Below are 17996 nucleotides of genomic sequence, written 5' to 3'. Positions count from 1 at the left end.
TTTAGAAGCTAATTATAATAATAAACAATTAAACTATATTGATGCTTTCTCTTATTATCTTAAAAAAGTATTGCTTCTCTGTTTTCAGCAGTATTTTTGTCCTCCTCATAATATACTGCATATCCACTGTACTGTTGGCCAGAAAACTAGTATAAATTGGTTCTCTTGAATGTTTCAACAGTGTAATGATCAAAAACATGAGGTCGAACCAAGACAGAAGTGGTTCACTAGACATAAAGTCTTCCTTCTTCCATGGCTTGCATGGTCAACAAGCCAAATCCCTGGTGCTAAATAGCGTGCCATTATCTCTTATTTCTTAACAAGGTTTTGTTAAACAAATAAAAAAAATATGCTGAATATAAGATTATACCACTACAGGAACAATTAATTTCGATCTTGTATTGAGTTTGATCATGTTGACATGAGCAATGTTTCTCTAGATTTCTGGTCCATTTTACGCAGAAATCTCAATGTTTAACCTTAATATTTATCTTGCTCTAGGCTGTGAAGAACGAAGTGAATGTACCCTGCCTGAGGAACTTTGTGGACAGCCTGTACGACACAACTCTGGATCTGTCGTCAAGAAAGAAGCACTCACTGGTTAGTTATAGAGCAGAAACAGACAGTGATTGTTGGTTTTGTTTGTTTTTTGATGTTTCTGGTTTTACCGTGGCAGCCTCTGTTGCATGGTGACAGAGACGCATGCAGCAAAGCTTCAAGGTTGCGTAAACTTATTTCAGACTTACAGTTAGTGTCCAAACTACAAATAATTTATAAGAGCAGTCAGATTGTCAAAAGAAGCCTGAAAGCAGGGCTCTATGTGCCTTTAAGTGTAAAGCTCCAACCCCATAAAAAGGGCTATAAATAAAACTCACAACTTCACACAGAAAGGCAACAAAAGCATCCCCAATAAAACTAGAAATCTACATTCTCTGGAGGCAGCGTTTGCAACAGACACACGTTATGAAGTATCAGTAAATAGCTTAGCAGAAGAAAACCTCATCATGTCTTCATGAGAAATCAGATTTTAAAATGCAGTTTGGAGAGAGTTTCCTTGATTTGTTTCTGCCATGTTCATAATGCCTGAACATTGCAGAACATCTAAGTAGTTTTACGTTTTATTCGTATTATGAATAAAACGTCACGTGTAAACTTTTGCTTTCATTTTCCCAGGCCTTTTATCCACTGGTGACCTGTCTGCTGTGTGTGAGTCAGAAGCAGTTCTTCCTTAACAGATGGCATGTCTTCCTCAACAACTGCCTTTCAAATCTCAAGGTAACATGTAAACCAGATTGTAGTGCTTTACTAGATGTATTTTTTTGTTAATTTTTTTAATGTAATTGGATACTTTAAATGACAGTATGACTGCAGGAAGTATTTTTGACTATATGTAAATGTGAAGTACTTTTAGTTTTTGTTCAGGTTTTACAGCAACTTTTTTTTTCATCTTACAGAGTAGAGATCCTAAAATGGCTCGTGTTGCTCTGGAGTCCCTGTATCGCCTGCTGTGGGTTTACATGATCAGAATAAAGTGTGAAAGCAACACAGCAACCCAAGGGTAAATCTATTTACCCTGCTTTATTGCTAGTAGTTTACAGTAATTTTATGCCTCAGCACTAAATTAGCATGCCCAGATGATGCCATTTTTTTATTTGTATTTATTGTGTCTTTAAAAAAGTATTCATAACTTAAGAAAGCAACATATTGCAAATAACTTCTGCATTAACACTTTTATTTGTTAATATTTAAAAAGGAAATCATGCATTCTCTTCTTTCCACTTTACAATGTTTCTGAAATAGTTCAAGGTACTGAAATACTTTTGCAGGACATAAAATGTAAGGTTAAGAGAGGTTTTTTTGTGGTTAAAAGGTGCAAAGCATATCTTGAAAGTGCATTTTTATAGCCCCATTATTCTAAACCAATGTTTGTGTGCGTTCACAGTCGTCTGAGCACCATCATAACAACGCTTTTCCCTAAAGGGTCTCGCAGTGTGGTGCCGAGAGACATGCCCCTCAATATATTTGTCAAAATCATTCAGTTTATTGCACAGGTAAATGCAATGTGCTATGATTCTCTCAGTATCTCAGTGTGATTGACACTCAGGTTGGGATCTGTGAAATAATCACATTTCTCCAATTTTCCTGCAGGAAAGATTGGATTTTGCCATGAAGGAAATCATTTTTGACCTTCTCTGTGTTGGAAAACCTGCAAAAGCCTTCAGTCTTAATCCTGAGGTACATCATCTACTTTATCACTGAGACAGTTTGCAATAAAAAATATCTAACAATACTTATGCAAAATGTTTCCTATTAAAATATTATTTAAAGTTATACTTTCTTTCTTCTATTTTGAATTTATATTCAAAATAGAAGAAAGTGGATTTATAACGCTAACCATAAAATACATGTAGAAATGATTGCATTTTTCCTTTAATTTCTTTCACTAGAATTCTCCAGGACTGATAATGTGTTAAAAAAACGATTAACATCTTCTGTTTTGTTCAGAGAATGAACATTGGTCTGAGAGCGTTCTTGGTCATAGCTGACAAACTGCAGCAGAAGGACGGAGAGCCTCCAATGCCGAATACCAATTGCTCTTTGCCCTCTGGGAACACGCTCCGAGTGAAGAAGACATACCTGAGCAAAACGCTGACCGATGAGGAGGCCAAAGTCATCGGTGAGAGAGACAAATCATGATCAGGAATATTAAAAATGCTTTTATATTCATACCCACAAGAAATGTGCATAGTTTATGTAACATTATGTTTAACAGTGTCAATATATTTGGTTTTTGATTTCTTGTTTTATTTTATCCCCTAGAAGAAAAATATTATACAGCTGACATAATAAAATATCTTTTAGCAATTTTTTTTTCAGAGTATGTATCAGTTTGAGATTTTTTTCTTTTAATTCTTAGAGTAGTAGCTTCTTATCAGATTGATTCCTTCTAACTTGCCCTCTTCTTCTTCAGGGATGTCCCAGTATTATGTTCATGTGCGGAAAGCGATTGACAGTATCCTAAGACACCTTGATAAGGAGGTGGGACGCTGTATGATGATGACAAATGCTCAGATGTTGAATAAAGAGCCTGAGGACATGATCACGTAAGAAAAACTATTTGTCCACAATCACTAACTTTGCTTTTTTTAGTATCACAGCAATTGATCAGTTTGACAACAAAGCAAAATTAAAGTCAGATTACAAATGTGATTTTTCAGAGGTGAAAGAAAGCCAAAGATAGACTTGTTTAGGACATGTGTTGCTGCCATTCCTCGCATCCTTCCTGATGGGATGTCCAAACCTGAACTTATCGACCTCCTCTCACGGTGAGTTACACATCTCAGAGGAACAGTCTGTGTAGAGAAAATTAATATTTAGCTCATTTTGGCTTTAATAACAGCATTATCTAATGTTAAATGCACAATTAATATCTGTATGCCCATGGGTGTTTTTTAAACTTGCATGGAGGGAAAAGTCAAAAATTGATATCCCAATGTAATGTAGTCCTGTAGCAGCAGAACATTTTAGTTCTTTTGCAGCAATTAGTGTCAAGACTTGTAAATCTCTGAATTTTCCCCGTGAATTTCTGCATGTCAGACATAAAACTTAAAATTTCTACATGAGAACTTCTGGATTTTGCCTGGTTTGCCAGGTTGACGATCCACATGGATGATGAGCTTCGCCTCATAGCCCAGAACTCCCTGCAAAGTCTGCTGGTGGATTTCTCTGAGTGGCGTGACGATGTTTTGTTTGGATTTACCAACTTCCTGTTGCGTGAGGTTCAAGACACCCACCAAGGGTTGTTAGATACGTCCCTCAGACTACTGCTGCAGCTGCTCACACAGTGGAGAATAACCCTGGCGTCTTCTGGAAAGAGCCATGACCTCACTAAGCTGCATGCTCTCGAGGTGAGCTGGAGTTTCTACACATATTATGCATTTAGCAAATGGATTGTCTTCTCTGCCTGAGGCTGATGCTCCAGGATACACCTGCTGCATGTAATTTAAATGTGATTTTTTTTTTGTTATTAGATATAGAAATTTAACAATTGTTTCAATTTTCACAGCTGCTGAATTCTTGCTCGGGCCATAAGATGCCTGCAGACAGAGCTCCTCACTCCACTGTGCTGCACGCTGTGGAGGGACTGGCACTCGTACTGCTCTGCTCTTGCCAGCTGAGCACCCGCAGACTCGCTATCGCTGTACTCAAAGAGATACGGAGTCTTTACTTGACAATAGGACAGACAGAGGTAAATCCAAGAGACACCAAAACTATGTAAAAAGTAGTTGAGTTGATTGTTTGATGTTGAGACTTTGCATGTTTTTTTATGTTTTGTAAACTGCAGGATGATGAAAAACCAATGATAGAGATCATGGATCAGCTCAGCCCTGTTATCATGGAGAGTTTTATCAACGTAGCTGTCTCTGATGCAGTAAGTTCCTTCTGTGGCCTATTGTATTCGCTTAGATTCTGTTTACCTTCTCATTTTCAGGGGAGTTGTTTGCAAACCAGTAAGCTAGGTTAAAAACAAGATAATAGCTAGTAGGAGAGTTCAGTCACATGTAAAGATCGCAGGTTTCTCAGCAAACAAATTACTCCTAAACACACTTAAGTTGGTGACCAAAAAGATATAGTAGTTTGTGTAGTGTATAGCATTTTTTGCTTTTTCTTTATGTTTTCTTAAATAGTGTTATTCTAGATTTTAGTCAAATTTAAGTTTTTCAATAGTGTTGCTATTTTATAAGTTAATTTTGAGTGCACTTTTTTGGTACATTGAAAAGCCAGAGTAACTTTTGTCACTCGCAAAATCAGCACACGATTACAGCTGAAAATTTGTTTGGATGATTTTGAACAGTGATATACATTTTAAAATAATTTTAACCTATATTGTCTTATGCCTCAAATCCTGAATGCCTTCTTTATTTAAACCTTCCTGTTTCTTGATAAAAGTCTTTCTCTCTCTCTCAGAGTTTGAATGTACCACTGGCTTGTTGTTATAGAAGTTCTTACATCTCTGTGGTTCTTTGCATGCGCTTTTAAACATCTCATTTATTTCACAAAAAGGGGAGTTATGGTGTGAGTCTTTACTCTGAAATGATTTCAACATGGAAGAACCTGATCAGAATTTATTAGGAACAGATATTTTAGTCATGGACAAAAAAACAATAAATTTTAAATCATTCGATCCCAGTCCCCTACTGATTTCTCAGTGTATTTACAACAAATATGAATTTCACATTGCATCGATATTAAAATAACCTGTTTACATTGTAAATTAATACATATTGGAAGTTGAGTATGAAAATCTAGTTCTTTGAAACCAAATATAAATTTAAAAACACTTAAATCATTTATCTGTATTAACCAGTATGTTTTTGTTGGACGTACAAACCAAACACCTGGAATTAATCAACAGTCCAGTAGCTGTTGCTTAACTCAGTCGCCTCCACTTCATCACCAATGCATTCTTGTTTCAAATCTATTTTGCTCACCACCCCTGACCTTTGCCCCTGCTGTTTCACTGGTTTGTTGCAGGCTGCGCTGCCAGCTGGCCACCATGTGGATCTTCAGTGGCTTGTGGAGTGGAATGCGGCACTTGTCAACAGTCAGTATGACATCATGAGCCCCTCGCACGTGTGGCTCTTTGCCCAATCTGTGAAGGACCCCTGGGTGCTGTGTGTGTTCTGCCTCCTTCGTCAGGACAACCTTCCAAAGTTCTGTCCCACAGCTCTCAGCTATGCCTGGCCCTACGCCTTCACTCGACTGCAGATGCTCATGCCCCTGGTGGACCCGAAGTAAGTGTCCTCAGAGTCGACTGTAAATTCACAAAGTACATGTTTTTAAATATATTCCTAACAGTGTCATGGTCTTACCAGCAGTCCAGTAAATGCAAAGAAGAATGGCACATCTGGTAGTGGGGAGAGCTACGTAACATTATGGAGAAATTACCTGATCCTTTGCTTTGGGGTGGCCAAGCCCAGTATCATGAGCCCAGGCCATCTGAGAGCGTCGACACCTGAGATCACAACTTCCACACCTGATAGCACCGTCAGTCATGATAACAAGGTAGTTGTATCTTCATCATTGTGCCTTAATAATTCCCTCAGAGCCCAGAGTCCAAAGGATCAGGTGTTTACACCGAGCCTGTTGACATTCACACTCAATGCATTGAATTACACAGCAGTTATTTCACATGAGTGAAACGGGAAACCGGTGTATTCTTAACTGTATTTTTATCTCAGTGTAGCTCCGACTAATTAGTGCTGCTCAAGCTGCACGAGTGATTTTATTTGTGTGACCGAACAATGTCTGTTTTGTTGTTTCAGGTTATTGGAAGCCCATCTGTGGCTTGGCTTCTAAAGCAGCTGGTCCCACTGATGAGAACAGAGAGCATCGAGTTGACAGAGTCATTAGTTCTTGGATTTGGACGGACTAATTTATTGGTATTCAGGTAGATCTATGTTTGACATTTTTTCTGAACAATTGCAACCATAAATGTTAAATTTTGGGGCACTAAATGACTTTTTGTCCCATCCTTAATTTTATCATGAGCTTTAGTGCCTCATGATAATTGAATGACAGATTTTTTTTGTTCTTTTTGTGGTGCTGCAGGGTTATGACTAAACTGATTAAATGGAATGTAGGTCCACTTTTTAATTAAAATCTTCGCTGACCTAAATTTTTGTATGGATTTATTTATGTGGAGACAAACACAGGATTATACCTCAATGAGGCCTCATAACCTTTTAAATTTCTATTCACATTGTTTGCTAGAGCTCATGTTCTGTTGCTCAATCCCTTTCAGAGAAAAAACTAAAAATAGATTGTTAATGATTGCACTTTCTGCACACAGAGAGCTTGTGGAGGAGTTACATCCCCTCATGAAAGAGGCATTAGAAAGAAGACCTGAGGTTTGTTGCTTATGATGCTCAACACATGTGTTCATGTTCCTCACCAGAAAGCTTTTTTGTTTCAAAGAATCATCGCTGTTTAAGTTATGTATACATGATTGTTGGCAGAACAAGAAGCGCCGTGAGCGGCGGGACCTGCTGCGATTACAGTTGCTTCGGATCTTTGAGCTTTTGGCTGATGCTGGTGTTATCAGTGACAGGTTAGTGTGGCTACAGCTGAAACTTGTTTTTGAAATAGAGTTACATTTACAAGAACTAAAGAGAAATAAAATGAAATGAGTTGAAATGTGGTCTCATTGAGCATGTACCTGTTCTTTCTGTCATCCTGCAGTACAAATGGTGCTCTGGAACGTGACACCCTTGCCCTTGGTGCTTTGTTCCTGGAATATGTTGATTTAACCCGGATGCTTCTTGAAGCTGAAAATGACAAAGAGGCCGAGATCCTCAAGGACATCCGAGCTCACTTTAGTGCAATGGTGGCCAACTTCATCCAATGTGTACCAGGTACCCCTGAACCTTCTTGGAAACTACCCCTTTACAAAAGGGCCAAAAGTATGTTTAGCACTGTACTTGACTTGGTGTGTCTGCTGGGAGTATGTCCAAAAATAGTTCAGCTTAAAGACAGAAGACGCAAAAGCAGGTGATGACTCATGAGTTGCCTGGTATTTAAGTCTCCAAAGGCCTGCTAATGGCTTGTTGAAGCATGTTGATATTTTGCTTTTATGCAAAGTCCATCTGCAGCAGTTTATTATGATGCCTGGATAGGTTCCCTGACACTGCACTTTCTTAATGCCTTTACCTACAACAACTTGTTTTCTTTTCCTCCCTAGTGCACCAAAGGAGATTCCTGTTTCCACAGCAGAGCCTTCGGCATCACCTCTTTATCCTGTTCAGCCAATGGGCAGGTCCCTTCAGCATCATGTTCACCCCCCTGGACCGATACAGTGACAGGAATCATCAAATAACAAGATATCAGTATTGTGCTCTAAAGGTAAAAAGTGTCTGAAATATCATCCTGTTTTGTCTGCTGTTGAGCTCAATAACTATTTAACATTCAATAAAGAAAAATAATTTTAAAAGTAATTATTATGAAAATTTGAGATCGGAAAAGTCAGGACGATTAAAAGTTAAGCAGCTTGTCATGATTGTGTTTATTTCTCCAGGCCATGTCTGCTGTGCTGTGCTGTGGTCCTGTCTTCGATAATGTTGGTCTTTCTCAAGATGGATACCTCTATAAGTGGCTGGATAATATACTGGCCTGCCAGGATCAGCGGGTCTGTAGCCAATTCTTTACCACTGTGGTGCATTTAAACAAAGAGCAGACTGACCTGATGGCATTCTGTAGCTTGCTTTTTAAAAGGCCAGCTCTGCTTATTGCCAACTCCTTCCAGGAATCTTGGGAAGAAGCAAATTATTATTTTGGTTGTCTGATGTTGTATCTATGAAGTTTAGACAATGAAGAAAACCCTTTGTGTGTTTATTTTCTCCACACATTTCTTCATAAATTGTGCTACGTAGCTTGAGCAAAAGGTTAGCAAGAGATCTTGCTAGTCTAAACAAGTCTAAACAAAGAAAATCAGATAATTCTGTAAATCATGTAAATCAGTCTTCTGTCTGCCTTGTGCTCAGGTCCATCAGCTTGGTTGTGAAGTTGTCATCTTGCTTTTGGAGCTAAATGCCGACCAGGTCAACCTGTTCAACTGGGCCGTGGATCGGTGCTATACTGGTTCCCACCAGCTTGCCTCTGGTTGCTTTAAAGCCATTGCTGCAGTCTTTTCCAGCAGGTATAAACAATCTTTAGCTCTCGACTGTTTAGATCAACTTTTTTGATTCTTAAGCTCTCGACTGCTTAGATCGACTGTTTCGATTCTACGGAATCAAAATAATTGAAAACAAAAAATATTTTCTTTACAATTATTACTTTTTGTCTCTTCCCTTTTTCTTTGCCAGTAAAAACTACCCATGTGACATTGTTACACTGCTGAATCTTGTGCTGTTTAAAACATCTAGCACCAACAGAGAACTCTATGAGATTTCAATGCAGCTAATGCAGGTAAGAAAAAACAAAAATTACTTGTTAAATTTCCACTTTTCACAGAAAAAAATTATTATTCTATTCATTTTGTGACAATAGTCAATGTTTTGAATTGTTTTGAGGTTGTTTCTACAACTGTTATTTTTGTGGAACAAGTCAAACTACAAATAATTGCTAGTAATCTAAAACACTTGCCTAAAAATAAAGAAAATTATGTATAACACCCTTCTTGGTTTTTTATTTCAAACAGATACTTGAAGACAAGTTATTCATGTACTCTAAGAAGACGGCAGAGCTGAAGCCAAGCAACATTCTGTATGGCACCCATGGTCCATTGCCTCCTCTTTACAGTGTCTCACTCCCACAACTCTCTACTCAGCTAGCCAGAATGTACCCAGAACTCACGCTCCCCTTGTTTTCAGGTAAGTGGTGTTGTATTTGGAGGTTATATAGGTAACTAATAATGATGATGATGATGATATATAAATGCCTTTTAAGACACTCAAGCTAACTCTATGGTCACAAAATAAGACAATTAAGCACGAAATAAATAAATCAAGAGGGCAATCAGAAGTTAGACAAGAGAGAGCTGTAGGGTGTGTTGGTGATTTTGTACCAATTAGGAGAACCCCTGTTTTATTTAACAATTTTACAGTAAACAACATTTTACCTCAAACAGACATATTAACAAGCAGGCAGGATTGAGGTTAGACGAAATAGTGTTTGGTTTCATTATTTCAATGAAAATACATCAAATTATTACAACTTATTGCCTAGACGATTGATGAAAAAAAAGTGGGCAGAGTACACACCCTTGAGGAACACCAGTAATGATTGGAAATGATTTATGTTGCCAAAGCAATAAGATTTAAGTCAGTTGTAGGGTTGGCAGTAATAACAGTGGAAGATAATCTTCACTCGAGGATGTTATTGGAGATAGTGTCCTCTGCAGTAGTAAAGTCAAAAAGATGAGAATGATTAATGACTCTGCTAGGAGGATGTTGATGGAGATCTGACATGGGGCTGCATCTCTGCAAAATGGGAGTGGAAGCCAGACTGAAACTGTTCAGAGAAATGCTGAACATGTCTCTGAATACTTGGTGCTTGACAAGTTTGTGTGAATCAGGGAGAATTATGAGGGGAAAAAAGGCTTCTTTACTGTTTAAATGGACAACTTCACAAATTAACATTATGGTGAAATCAAGAATATTTCATCTTCATTTGTCCAAGTGCAAATACTGCAGTTTCTAACGATGTTATGCGGATGTTTTTGTTGCCGTTCTTTGCTTACAGAGGTCAGCCAGAGGTTCCCCACCACTCATTCCAATGGCAGGCAGATCATGCTATCCTACCTCCTTCCCTGGCTTGGTAACATTGAACTAGTGGACAGCGGCTTGCTGCTCCCAGTCTTTGCACCGTCAAACCCCAGCTGTGAGTCTTCCTGTCAGCTGACCACTACAGATTCATTACACTCATTAAAAGGCACAGGCTGGGGATCGTTACAAGCCACGTCTATGGTTCTCAATAACCTCATGTTCATGACAGCCAAGGTAAAATGTTGTTGGGATGTATAATATCAAGGTATGATGGTAAACTATATAACTGAAATGAATACAGCTTTGTGTTTTTTTAATCTCTGTCTTAGTATGGAGATGATTTACCTGGACCAGAGATGGAAAATGCCTGGAATGCTTTAGTGAGCAATGAGAAATGGAGCAACAATCTGAGAACCACTCTGCAGTTCATTATCAGCCTGTGTGGTGTCAGCAGTGAGACCACCCTTCTCCCATATGTAAGACATTCAGGCCTGCTAGAAAATGTCAGAAAAATGTCTTCCTTTAACTTCACAATTTCTCTGAAGAATTGCTCCTTCTTTATTTATCCAGATCAAAAAGGTGGTCATCTACCTTTGCCGAAACAACACAATGCAAACCATGGAGGAGTTGTTATTTGAGCTGCAACAAACGGATCCCGTCAACCCTGTGGTGCAACACTGTGACAGCCCTCCTTTCTATCGTTTCACTGCCACAAGCAAAGCTTCTGTGGTGGCTTCAGGTCATTTTCTTTATTCTTCCAATTTTTTAAATCCCTCTACATGTTAAGTTTTAATGTAAATTGGTGCTTTATAAACAGACTAAGCTGAACTGTCATAACCTGGATATGGATAAATTTTAATTTTTGAATGTTTTCCCAGGGTCATTTTTAAAGGTTTATATGAGAGCTATAAGGATTACATATAATGTAAAAAATATATATGCATGCTATCATATCACTTCATTGAATCTACACTAACTGAAATTGGTTGTACTTTCTGATGGGAAAATTCTAGGACATGTTTAATTGCCTTAGTGGAGCTATTTTGTGGCCAGTCATTGAAAACTGCTTGCTTTGGACAGATTCCCAGTGTTAAATGCGTGGTAGCTGTAATTCCTTTAACATGTTATATAACATGTCCACTTATGGTTCTTTCTTCAGGAACCACATCAAGCAGCAACACTGTTATAGCTTGCCAAGATAACTTTCCCGACACAGATGACATCAAGACCATGAAGGAGAACGAGGAGAGGTAAAGTGTCCACTGATGACGTAAATCATGTGATCAGAGATAATTACGGCCTTGGAGGACATTTATTGGTATCTTTATAGATATATATGTCTTTCTGGTCTCAGGCTTGGTCATATAATGAGAGCACACAGCCGACTGGAGTCACGTTACAGCAACAGTTCAGGAGGATCTTACGATGAAGAGAAAAGTATGTGTTACATTGTGTTAAGAACTTGAATGAATTATCTCTTTGTTATTTTTGTTTGGTGAGTAACACAATTTGGCCTAAAGAGCAAGAACGAAGCCAGCATGGAGCCACTGAGGATGGATGAGCAATGTGTAGAAGGCCTCGGGCTTCTGTGACTCTCTGCAATAAAACTCAAGTAGCCAAGCCCAGGTTCTCTGCACTGTGGTTTCTCTCCCAAAACAACCTAGTGTGACTAAACTTGGTCTAATATAAATAACAAAAAGAAATAACAAAAAAAAAAATGCAGCGAATTCTTACAAGATATGGTGACATTGATATTATATGTGTTGTTACCCACACAAATGTTTGTAGAATTATATTAAACATGAATGCATTCTAAATTAATATCCTATGACCACTTAGATGAACCTCTGCCGCCCTATGTGGATTGGCTGACGTTTGTTATTGAAACAAACAAACCCCACCCGCTCCCCATGCCACTTAATGGAGGATGCTGGGCTCCACTGGTGGACTTTTTACCAGAAACCATCACTCCCAGAGGACCACTGCACAGGTTACAAGATCAAAATATATTTAATGTTTAAACAGTTTGCTGAGGTTTCTTTTGAACCTGTAGAACTGTACAATTGGTGACAGATGTGAAATAGATTATGTAACATGTTTCCTTATATTTTGTGATTACTTTAGGTGTAATATTGCAGTAATCTTCATGACCGAGCTGGTGGTGGATCACGGTGTGAGAGAGGACTGGACGTTGCACCTTCCTTTAATCCTACATGCTCTGTTTTTGGGTAAAGACTCTATACTATTGTATTTTTTTAATTACTTATACGTGTCAAACTGGGATAATTTTTTTTTTGTAGAAACACTAGAGTGTCATGCAATTTATCAACATCCTTCACCTTTTTCATATTTTGTCACATCACAATGACAAACATAACATAATTCATTTCACTGTATGTCTGAAAGGGCCAACGCAGTGTAGGCCCGAATTTTGAAGTGAATGGAAAAGGATACATGTTTTTTCAATTAACTATATAAGAAAATCTGAAAAGCGAGCCATGGTTTTGTATTCAGCACCCCTGAGTACTTGTTTCTGCAAATACCTTTCACAATAGTTTCATCTCCAAGTTTATTTGGGTGTGTCTGAAACCTTATTTCTCTCATTTTTTCCAAAATAGCTCAAGCTCAGTCAGATTGGATGGAGGGTGTCATTAATCATTCAAAGGAGATGTGCAGTGTTAGTTTTCTTCCACTCATAGCATTTTGTGTGAAGGCAAAAAAGTTATCTCGTTGTCCACAATATCTTTTTTTCACATGTTTGCTGTATCACTTCATGGCTTGTAACCAACTTCAAGCATATCGTTTTATATTTTATCCATTTACCTGTGGATTCTGCAGCTCATCTAAAGTCATCATAGGCCTCTCGGCTTCTCTGATAAAGACTTCCCTTGCCTGCACAATCAGTTTAGATGGATTACAATCTATTATAAGGTTTCAAGTCATGACTTGATCTTTCAATTTGCAGAGGATTGACTGAACAGTGCTCTGTAAATAGTTTATTAATTTAAACCTTGTTTTGCTCTTCCCCATAACCACATCCACTAACTGCCTGGGGTGTACTTTATATTTGTTCACTAATGTATTACACCAAGCCTTGGAGGCCTGCACAACTTTGTGTTGGTCTGCCACATAAAGTCCTATTAAAAGACTTTGTTGTTTATGTCTGTAATGTGATAATATGTGTGAAAGTTCACCTGTTTTGAATGCTTTTGTAAGATGGTGTCAAACAGTGCGGCAGCTCATCTGATCTTTGTGTTTGCTTTATAGGCATGGATCACTATCGCCCTGAGGTTTTTGAGCACAGCAAACGTCTGCTCCTTCACCTGTTCATCGTCTTGTTCTGTAACAACAACTTTCAGACCGTTGCATCAGTTTTACTGCAGACGCGGGAAGTCAATGTCCTCAAGACCCTCACTTGCACATCCAGCCTTCAGATGGAATATTCACCTGCAGGTAGTCATGTTTGCCAGCTATCAGAGCTGTTCTCACTCTCCTGGAAGGCTGAATTAGCACACCTCTGCATTTGTCATGTGGCTTTTCTGTCTGGCTATTATAAACTTGAAAGTCAGAAGGGGATGGCTTGCATTCCTCGAAGACAATAGATAAGTTTCTTATCTTGGGGAGAAACTATTTGGACACTGTGCCAAAAGCAATACTGAGTACCAAGGACATCAAAGGTCTTGATTAAAGCATTCCATTCTGCTATTTTTATCCTCCAGTCTAAATTGGGGCCATCTGTTCAAACTTCAATTGGTTCAACTGCTAATCATTTTTCTTGAAAATTGTCTAGATGTTACGTACTGACAGGTTGTATATTGCAAAGGAGCTTTGTTTAATTTATTCTCCAGATTTTTTGCAAAATAACAATGCATTTGTTTTAAATATTGCCGTTAGGTGATCCGAGGTAGACGCTGCTCAAATGGGGCAAACTATTAAATACTTGATCCTTTGTTATGTGTTTAGGTGGCTGTGACTTCCTGCGGGAGTGCCAGGCATCTCCGGTGCCAGACTCTGGGCTGAGCTCTTCCTCCACATCGTCCAGTTTGAGTCTGGGGGGCAGCAGCAGCAACCTGCCGGAGATCACACAGGAGATGGAGGAGTTTGTGAGCTCCTGCAAAATGAATGAGAAGAGCAATAAGCTCATTGAGTTTTTGATAACAAGGTAACCATATTGATGTAGTATTGGGTTTTGTAATTTAGTCACTAACTGTGTATTACAGCAAAAGTGTGGTAAAATAATGCCTAGAAATGACGTTGATATCCTGCAGGATGTTCCTGGACGTAGGTCTCCACCTAGTGGTAGTGCTTTTGTATTGCAATTTGTTTTGCATGTGTAAATTGAATGTAACATTTCAGGCCTGAAAATTAAAATAACAATAACAACAGCTGAAATAACAATTATTAAATATTCACAAGAATCAGAGCTTTAAAGAAACACTTTATGCTTAAATTTTCTTTAAAGTTTTATAACTTTGACTTCAGATAAAAATATGTACATGCACAAACTTTTACTACCCACTTGCCTTGACACAATTATTTTGTTATTGTGAAGAATAAATTACATGTTTTTTGAAGGGTAACAAAATAGAAAATAGTTGATCCTTAAAATGTGTAGAACTGTATCCTGGCAAATATTCAAGACTAAGCTTCACATGTCCAATTTGTATGATTTACAAATCCTTTATCTGAAGAAATCAGACCACTTTTTAATTTCATAAAAACATTGAGTCCATTACAAAGACAAATACATTTAAAAGTTGACTTCTTTTTATTTTTTATTTTACCTAGGAAAGAATATGAATTCTTTTGGCTGGTGTGGCAACAATTTTGAATAATAATGTTTTAGAAGAATAACCTTCCAGAAGAACTACCTTTAAAAAGAGGTTATTATGTGGGTTTATTGTAACAAAACATCATCTTGTTTTTTTAAGACCATATGGACCACTGTGGTGTCATGAAGACATTTCACCAAAGAACCAAGTCTCTAAAAGCACAGCACAACTGACAAACTTTCTGCGGCATGTTGTATCTGTTTTTAAGGAGTCCAAGTCAGGTAACTGGAGTGATCATATTGAGTATTAATCATTTCCCATGCAGTTACAGGAGTTGATTTACTCTTCATGTTCTCTCTTCTGATCAGATTACTTTTTGGAGCAGCAGCTCAGCGAAGTGGCGCTGCAGACGGCTCTGTGTAGCTCATCTCGTCACTATGCCGGCCGCTCCTTTCAGGTGTTTAGAGCACTTCGTCAGCCCATTTCTGCCCACGCTGTGTCTGACCTGCTGTCGAGGCTTGTGGAAGTCATCGGTGAACACGGCGAAGAAGTCCAAGTAAGTATGTGAATCAACAGTATGTGGTAAGGTGTTATATTTATACTTTAAAATACACTAAAAAAGACTCTGGAAAAGGTCTTCAGAACTGATTTGTGTATGTTCCTCTCAGGGCTACGTTATGGAGGTATTACTAACTCTGGAATCTGTTGTGGATAACTTGGCGGAGTGCCTGAAAAACAATGATCTCATGGTTTTCTTTACGAGGTTTGTGCTTCCTCTGTGCAGATTTGTTTCCAACTGGTGTTCTGTTAAGTATCCACTCAGTTTATTGCACTGTTTGTTGAATTACAGAGCATCCTCTCCAGATTTCCTTACCAGTTTTAAACAGCTGTCAAACAGAAAGAGCACAGGGCAGCTCAGCCTGAGGAGAGAAGAACGGAGCAGACATCAGAGGAGCTCTTCTGTCCCCAAAAAATTCGGAGAAGCTGACAGGTGTTCAGATCCTCCTCGCAGTGCCACACTGGACCGCTTCCAAGCCTGCGAACAACAGGTTCTGTTAGCCAGGATGCGAAGCTCGTCTTCATCGAAAGGCAACACCACCGACCCAATGAGCATAAACCACCCCAGCAACCTGCTGGCCACCGTCTTCTGGGTGGCAGTGTCGCTGATGGAGTCAGACTTTGAGTTTGAGTATCAGATGTCGCTAAGGCTGCTGAATAAGCTGCTGACCAACATGTCGCTGGACAAGCAGGAGAACCGGGAGAAGCTGGAGAAGCTCCAGAGCCAGCTGAAGTGGAGCAGTTTCACTGGACTCCAGCAGCTACTGTTAAAGGGCTTCACATCCACTTCCACCACGGACCTCACGCTACAACTCTTCTGTCAACTCACACCTGTGTCCAGAGTGCCTGTAGTGGATACATCACAAGCCATAGGTGAAAAGGGAACTCAGTAGATAATTTTAAGATTTCTGAAAGTACTTGCAAGTGATATTTACTTTTTTTAGCAAGTCTAAAATGACGTTTCTTTGCTCTATTTGTCAGGTTTTCCCTTGAACGTTCTCTGCTTGCTTCCACATCTCGTGCAGAACTTTGATGCCCCATCACCTTTTTGTCAAGACGTTGCTGAGAAGATAGCTCAGGTTTGGGCTTGTTGATATTTTTCCTCACATTACAGAAGTTTACATTCATTCATCATCAGCATGAATGTTACTTTTATTTTCAGCATTTTTACCTTTTTTTTTTAGCAACGAATGATTATACAACAAACAACTTCAGTGACTTGTAAAAACAATAATGTACCAACTTAAATGTCCTATCGATCTTCTCTAAACCATACGATCAAACTATGCATATGGACTCAAATACAAAAATACACTTTCACTAATATTTAGTTTAATTTCTTAAGCATGTTGCACATTAGTCAGATGCTTTTTCTATCAGAAATATTGAAGCTTATTTGAATCAGACTGCTTTTAAACTCAGTCTTAAAATTTTAAATTGGGTTGACGTAGGGGCCATTCCACAACTTTAATGACAGCCTGCTTGATCTGTTCCAAAACTACTTAGATGTGTGTTTGGGATGATCGCCTTTTTGGAACTCCCAATTTCAATGACCCAACACCGAATTAAAAGTGAAGCTGAAAATTTAAGAAGTATTCCTCCGTTATTATGTCATCAATTCAGTGCAGTACACATCAAAACTGGGTGTGAAGGAAACATAATAGGCTAAAATTAAGTCTTGGGAATGGCTATGATCTCCATCCTATTGGAAATGTGTTAACAATGGTTAAAAACTGAGTAAATGTCAGAAATGAACTTTTTTAAGTGAGCATTACCGTCTGCAATGAGAAGACTCATCAAATATACATTTTTTTCTGTTTATTATTCATGGCTACAAAAAGAAAAGGGTTTCCCTGCAACGTTCCAAGGAACATTCATTTAGGATTAAATATTATTAGTATTATATACAGTATATTTGAGCGTTTATGCATATTTTTGCGTGTGTATAAAATCCATATTGAAATAATATCTGTGCACCTATAATCATGTCTTTTTGTTGTATTATCACTATTCCTGTTAAATGAATAGCTCAAATTTATTATTAAAAGCCCAAAATACATAAATCATGCATGTATTATAAACTTCTGACCAGCGTTATAAACTAATTGGACTGTATATTTCCATATCCTGTGCTGTTTTCTGCAGGTCTGCCTTGAGGAGAAGAATGCCAAGCTGTCCAACCTCGCTCACGTCATGACTTTGTATAAAACACACACCTACACACGAGACTGCTTCTCTTGGGTCAACGTGGTGTGTCGGTATCTCCATGAAACCTTCTCAGACATCACCCTGAACCTGGTCACCTACATGGCAGAGGTGTGTGGAGCTGATCTTTTCTTCCCCCTCAGCTACTGTCATATAGTTTCACCGCTACACGAGCTGAATTTTGTTTAACTTTTGTTGC

The 17996-nt window shown here is 38.5% G+C and overlaps 1 protein-coding gene across 13 annotated transcripts in view; it reads left to right on the top strand.

The window, feature by feature from the left end:
• The window catches only part of frya (furry homolog a (Drosophila)), a 51662-nt gene that overhangs the window by 24192 nt on the left and 9474 nt on the right, over positions 1-17996 (top strand). For 9 of the 13 annotated variants that reach the window (XM_032545209.1, XM_032545207.1, XM_032545204.1 and 6 more), the window contains exons 10-46: positions 502-600; positions 1174-1275; positions 1455-1558; positions 1943-2051; positions 2149-2235; positions 2506-2677; positions 2972-3104; positions 3219-3326; positions 3653-3908; positions 4067-4249; positions 4346-4432; positions 5536-5795; positions 5877-6069; positions 6327-6451; positions 6854-6911; positions 7020-7111; positions 7243-7415; positions 7742-7902; positions 8075-8185; positions 8541-8695; positions 8862-8964; positions 9197-9368; positions 10240-10496; positions 10592-10738; positions 10833-11001; positions 11422-11512; positions 11617-11699; positions 12102-12252; positions 12387-12490; positions 13530-13715; positions 14226-14424; positions 15194-15315; positions 15403-15590; positions 15703-15797; positions 15885-16465; positions 16574-16671; positions 17738-17908. In XM_032545209.1, the coding sequence (XP_032401100.1) occupies positions 502-600; positions 1174-1275; positions 1455-1558; positions 1943-2051; positions 2149-2235; positions 2506-2677; positions 2972-3104; positions 3219-3326; positions 3653-3908; positions 4067-4249; positions 4346-4432; positions 5536-5795; positions 5877-6069; positions 6327-6451; positions 6854-6911; positions 7020-7111; positions 7243-7415; positions 7742-7902; positions 8075-8185; positions 8541-8695; positions 8862-8964; positions 9197-9368; positions 10240-10496; positions 10592-10738; positions 10833-11001; positions 11422-11512; positions 11617-11699; positions 12102-12252; positions 12387-12490; positions 13530-13715; positions 14226-14424; positions 15194-15315; positions 15403-15590; positions 15703-15797; positions 15885-16465; positions 16574-16671; positions 17738-17908 (5685 nt within the window). The remainder of the gene's footprint in view (positions 1-501; positions 601-1173; positions 1276-1454; positions 1559-1942; positions 2052-2148; positions 2236-2505; positions 2678-2971; positions 3105-3218; positions 3327-3652; positions 3909-4066; positions 4250-4345; positions 4433-5535; positions 5796-5876; positions 6070-6326; positions 6452-6853; positions 6912-7019; positions 7112-7242; positions 7416-7741; positions 7903-8074; positions 8186-8540; positions 8696-8861; positions 8965-9196; positions 9369-10239; positions 10497-10591; positions 10739-10832; positions 11002-11421; positions 11513-11616; positions 11700-12101; positions 12253-12386; positions 12491-13529; positions 13716-14225; positions 14425-15193; positions 15316-15402; positions 15591-15702; positions 15798-15884; positions 16466-16573; positions 16672-17737; positions 17909-17996) is intronic. The other 4 variants (XM_032545205.1, XM_032545214.1, XM_032545217.1 and 1 more) reach the window with 2 other exon arrangements.

Source organism: Xiphophorus hellerii, chromosome 18 (genome assembly GCF_003331165.1).
Source record: "Xiphophorus hellerii strain 12219 chromosome 18, Xiphophorus_hellerii-4.1, whole genome shotgun sequence".
Classification (NCBI taxonomy): Eukaryota; Metazoa; Chordata; class Actinopteri; order Cyprinodontiformes; family Poeciliidae; genus Xiphophorus; species Xiphophorus hellerii.
Note: the sequence above shows the minus strand (reverse complement) of the source record. Positions and strands in the feature narration are given on the sequence as shown.